The 5,720-nt window shown below is 49.4% G+C and overlaps 1 protein-coding gene across 1 annotated transcript in view; it reads left to right on the plus strand.

Moving 5' to 3' along the window:
* The window catches only part of DNAH10 (dynein, axonemal, heavy chain 10), a 126,273-nt gene that overhangs the window by 10,868 nt on the left and 109,685 nt on the right, over positions 1-5,720 (plus strand). Inside the window, exons 8-10 of the mRNA XM_015419293.1 lie at positions 1,813-2,043; positions 3,879-4,069; positions 5,324-5,522. Coding sequence (XP_015274779.1) covers positions 1,813-2,043; positions 3,879-4,069; positions 5,324-5,522 — 621 coding nt within the window. The remainder of the gene's footprint in view (positions 1-1,812; positions 2,044-3,878; positions 4,070-5,323; positions 5,523-5,720) is intronic.

The following is a 5,720-nucleotide window of genomic DNA, read 5'->3' on the forward strand; positions in this document are numbered from 1 at the left end:
CCTGGGGAGCGCCACCCCCCCCCCCCGCGACTCTGAGGCGGGAGGGCCGAGGGGGCTCTGCAAGGATCAGGGAGGTATTTAAATGCTTCCCCGTGCCTTCCCCAGCCTGTCCAAGGGCCAGCTTGCCCAGGCTCCCCGCAGCCACAGGGCGCCTGGGCAGGCCAAGGGAAGGCAGTTTAAACTGCCTCCCCTCCCCTACAAGGGCCAGCTTGCCCAGGGAAGCCAAGGGAAGGCATGGGGTGGGGCCTAATATGCTAATGAGTTCCTGCTGTTGGGTGTGGTCTATTATGCTAATGAGTTCCTGCTGGGCTTTTTTTTTACCAAAAAAGCCCTGGGCAAACCCTACTTACAAGCAAGGAAAATGAAAATGTGGAAAAGCCCAGAATTAGTTAGCAAATTGTGATGACTATTTCTGTCAGCCCAAAACCTCTTAGAAAATCTAGACGGTAAAGTCTGACTGCTCCCTAGTCTCCTTGTCCCCACCCGTGCCTCCCCCCTTTCTCTCTCTGGCTCCCTGCCTCAAACAATTACAGCATCAAGCAAAGAGACTCATACATCTGAAAGTTGACACACTTCAACGAGCTAAAAAATTCAAAAAAGAAGAAAGCAGTCGGACAAAAGCTCTGATCGATATTATTACACACTATTAGTGCAGAGGATGTAAAAGAATAATAATACCCATTAAGCAGCTATAATCCAAGGATTCCATATTAAGGTTTAAGGAGGAGACTGGTGTAAACCAAATTGACCATCTGTAATACTAGCATGTTTGGGACTCCAAAAGTCCTTAAATCTCTTCTAATTACTTCCAAAACCGTTGGCTTTTATCCACCCCTCTTTTACCCAGAGATACCAAGAATTAGTTTGTCAGTCTGTCTAGTGCACTTATATCCCATGTGCATGGTTCCTCCTGTCTCCATTTTATTCTGATTTTTGCTGAACTTTGTCAAACCTCATTTCCAGCACCTTGTCCTTCAGGCTAGGTATCTTCCTGGCTTTCCAGTATCTGGAAATCCCAGCTTCAACAATCGTGAAAAAGCTACTGTTTATTTCGGTACTTGTGTTTTTTAAACAAGTTAATTAAAATGTGGCTCTAAACGTACCCTTTCCTCCAAAATTACATTATTGTGTTCAAAATGCATCCCCAAAAACACTTTGCTGAAGGGCAAGACTGTCAGCAGTGAATAAAATCTGCATCACACCCATGTACACTGTTCATCAACCCTTACAGCAAGGAGAGGGGAAGCCCATCTCTTTCTCACTCTTCCTGTCCCGTGCGAGCTGTGGCTAAGCCAGCGCTTTCTAGGCGTGAGCCAACACACGACCACTGAAGAAAGCTTAAATCATCTTTATTCAACTTCACACGCATTTGGAAGATCATTTACTCACAATAGCTGGGTGGAAAGTTACATCTTGTGATCTAGGTTAGTTCAATAGCTGTGGTGAGAAAGAGATGGGCTTCCCCTCTCCTTGCCGTAAGGGTTGATGAACAAAGAAGACGGAAAGGAACAATAAAACTCCTATCTTAGCTCAGGAAATTACTCTTAATGAGCCAGTCAGAGGGAAGCTTCTGGGACCCCTAACTGTGGACTCCAATTCCCAGGTGCACAAGTCTTAAAGATACAGAGCAGTTTTACTAAACTACAGATAACGCTGACTGGGGGCAGCATATACACAGACTGCCATGTGCAAAAGTGGTTCAGTTTACAGGCTGGTGGAAAGAGAGCGGAGTGCCCCCCAAGCATGGTCTCTGGACAGGGGTTGTCGGCCTTCCTTCTGAGCGTGTCTCACGCTGCGTCCTGTCACTTGCAGGGGAACGGGCCGCTGGCAGAGATTGACCTGTGGCGTGAGAGAAACGCCACCCTGAGCGCCCTGACCGAGCAAATCAAACTGCCCGTCGTCAAAAAGGTCCTGCAGGTGCTCGATGTCGCCAACTCTGGGGTTGTCGAAAACCTGCAGATCGTCATCAATGAGCTCTGCAAGCACCACGTGGAGGCGAACGACAACGTGAGGTTCCTCTCTACTCTCCAGCGACATTTAAAGGTATATTTCAGAGCTGGGGTTCCTGAGCTCTTTGAGCCTGTGGGCACCTTTGGAATTCTGACGTTGTGCGGTTGGCACAGCCACAAAAGGGCGGCTGCAGAGGGTCGTCAGTTCTGGGTTGTGAAATAACTGAAGATTTTAGAGTTGGAGACTGAGGAGGACGGGGTTGGGAAAGGGCTTCAGTGCGGTATAATGCCATAGAGCCCACCTCCCAAAGCTGCCATTTTCTCCAGGTGAAGTGATCTCTGTTGCCTGGAGATCAGCTGTAATTCCAGGAGATCTCTAGCCACCACCTGGAGGTTGGCAACCCTACTGCTACAGGAAGCAGAGGCTGCCACAGAATGGCAGCTACAGCTAACTTTCCATCACATATTGAAGAACCTTGTGCTATATTGGCAGCTGCTGCCAACGCGCCACCCCCCCATTTTTAAAAATGTGCAGAGCCAATCAAATCTCCAGTAGCTAATCAGAAGCCTTGCTGGTCAAAAGCCCCGCCTGGACCCCTCCGCTTTCTAAAAACATTTGGTGGGCACCCAGGAAGGTGCTGGTGGGTGCCAGGGTGCCTGTAGGCACCACTTTGGGGACCCCTGCTGTCGAAGCACTCTTTCAGAGGGAAGGAGGACAGGATTCGGCAAGGTCCAAAGTCCTGTTCTTGGGTGCAGAGAGCTCAGCCGGATCACCAAAAAAGTTTTGCTTTTAAAGGCAACAAGCAGTTACATATTTCTTATGCAGCTCAACCCTGCAATAAAATTGAGAGCAGACAGTAAAATGTCACGAGGAAAATCCTCACAGGGGCAAACTCAGCAGGTAGGCAGATGGCTGAACCACCACCGGTTTCGGGGCATTTCAACATCTGTGCAATTGAGGGATGGGAGTGCGGGGTGGGCATAGCCAAAAAAAAAAGCTCAAGAAAGACAACGGATAAACAGTCATCGCCTTGGCCTGCATCTCTGGTACATTTAGTCTGTTATTTTTTATAAGCAGCCGTAGCTGAACAGCTCAGGAGGTGGCTTCCATAAGGGAATAAGGTAGTCCCCTCTTCTGCCTTTGCAACCCACTTTCTGCATTCCTCCTCCTTTCCATACCCTCCTTCCTCCCATGCTGCCTGAGCGGGCATACATCCTCTTCCCTGGCCTGCTGCAGATCCCTGCCCAGGGCTAGCTCCTCCACTCCACCCTTTCACCCAACCAGGAAGTGTCCTAGAGCGCTGCCTCAACTGCCGCTACCTCCTGGGTGGTTCCCTCCCCTGGCTGGAGCTCATAAGAACCATAGAACCATAGAGTTGGAAGGGGCCATGCAGGCCATTTAGCCCTACCCCCCGCTCAATGCAGGATCAGCCTAGAGCATCCCTGACAAGTGTTCGTCCAGCCTCTGCTTAAAGACATCAGGGAAGCCATGGTGGATCCGGCCAGTGGCCCATTCAGTCCCACACTCTGTGTCGCACAGTGGCCAAAGCCCAGCTCGATGATGCGATGAGCTCCACCCAGCTGCCAACCTCCAGTCACTTCACCCAGAGTCTGAAGCTCTACCCAACCAGTTTTGGGCACATCCTGGCCGGGCTGAAGCAGCTGCCAGCCTCACATGGCTTGCCTCAGCTGAGATGAGTTGCATTTGCAAGTCTGGGGCGGCTCCTGTTGCTGGACATCCACCTGGAGTCTCATCAAGAAAGCCGGGCTATGAATGAAGTCAAGAAAACAGATTAAAAAAAAGTGTCCTGAGGGTGGGCCAGCCCATGTGACTGTCCCAGTGGACGGAGCTGGACCTATCTTTGCTGTCCGTCACACAAAACCTCCCACTTCTGCCCGCTAACCTTTCCTTCGCTGTATTTGCAACAGAACTTGGCCCATGGCTCTGGCTTCCAGATCGTCCTGGACACGATCCCTTCGTTGATGAACGCCTTGAGGATGGTGTGGATCATCTCCCGCCACTACAACAAGGACGAGCGGATGATCCCCCTCATGGAGCGGATCGCCTGGGAAATTTCAGCCAGGGTCTGCAAAGCCGTGGACCTGCGGACTTTGTTCAGGTGGGTGGCGTTTCCCTATTGGAAGTGAGGACACAGGAGGGACATTCTGTCATCCTCCTGGGTGAGCCTTTGCAGTGGTGGTATGCTCCCTCTAAGCTGTGGAGTCTTGTGAGCAAAAATTCTACTTTGTGAGCGACTGGCATTGAAGTTGTGAGCAAGCAATTTGGCTACTGCGTAAATTAGTTTGCTCTGGAGCCCTCCTTCCTGAGCTAAGACAACAATGTGTGAGCCGGAGGCTAAAAAACTGTGAGCTAGCTCACACAGACTCAGCTTAGAGGGAACACTGGTTGTGACACGGTGCTCAGAGCACTTGGACCCACATGCAAAGGTAGATCTTCCTCCCCACACACAGAGTGGGAGCCAGCCTCAGACGCATGTTGTTATGCATTGGGATTGCATCATTCCTGGAGCAGAAGAACAATAGCCTGCCAGGATTCTGAAAGTAACCAGTCTAGTAGTAATGTTATGTAAATAGTCTATCACTGGGAGTGGGGGGTGTTTGGGTGTGGCAATTGCATGCTATTTAACAGAGCTGAGGCTCAGGAGTCTTGTCTTGCTGAAATCACAAAGTTGAGCTGGTCACTCGACTCATCCATGGGACCCAGTATTTAACACATGTGCTTTCCTATCCTTCCCCTCTGGCATGAATTCCCCATTCCTTTCCTTGTCCGCTTTAACCATGATCCACATCAAAGGTATCAAGAATGCTCCTACTGTGCAGTTTTTGCATCATTTAATATGTCTTGTTTAAATGCTTGTGCGTTGAGCTGTTTTCAGATTTCTGCTTGTTTTCCGATTCCTCTCGTCCAAATCCTTTTGCATTGCTTACTAGGATGTCCCATGCTGTTGATCGTATTGATTTACACTGTGTAATCCACCTTGAAGCTCAGTGAGAAAGGCGTATTATAAATAACATCATTTTTAAAAAAGATAAATAAATAATGTGCTGGGGGGGCAACAGTGGGAGGGCTTCTAGTGTCCTGGCCCCACTGCTGGACCTCCTGATGGCACCTGGCATTTTTGGCCATTGTGTGACAGAGTGTTGGACTGGATGGGCCATTGGCCTGATCCAACCTTGGCTTCTCTTATGTTCTTAATGTGGAGCATGATATCTTGACAGTCTTGTTCTGAAGTTCCTCTGATGTAATGCCATCTTTGGCCCAAAATACACTGGGGTTTTTTTTTAGTATGGGATCTGTCTTTTTTTTTGCATTGTGAATAAATTTGTCTCTGTGCTGTTTCATGGACACAAAGAGAAGACAGGGATATAGCAAAAGCCAAAATGACAGATGCCAAACGAACCCTCGAAATTTGGAAAGCATCTTATTTCGACATCCGTGCCAAAATCGAAGCTTCGGGAAGGGATGCGCGGTGGGAATTTGACCGGAAGCGGCTGTTTGAGAAGACAGACTACATGGCTGGCATCTGCCAAGACCTCTACGATGTGTTACAGGTGACAACACGCAGAGAAGACTGCTTGTGGTCTTTGCCTAGTATCTAGAGACTGGCAGCACCAAGGAATCATGACATGTGCTGCAGTTCCCTTGTGTGCACAGAGCTCCGTATGAGGGAGGGCTATTCCACTGGTCCTTAGCACCAGGACAGCTCCATACATGTCTTCCTAAGGTGGAGCTTGACACTGAAGTCAGCA

The sequence above is a fragment of the Gekko japonicus genome, unplaced genomic scaffold (assembly GCF_001447785.1).
Source record: "Gekko japonicus isolate JY-2015 unplaced genomic scaffold, Gekko_japonicus_V1.1 scaffold181, whole genome shotgun sequence".
NCBI lineage: Eukaryota > Metazoa > Chordata > Lepidosauria > Squamata > Gekkonidae > Gekko > Gekko japonicus.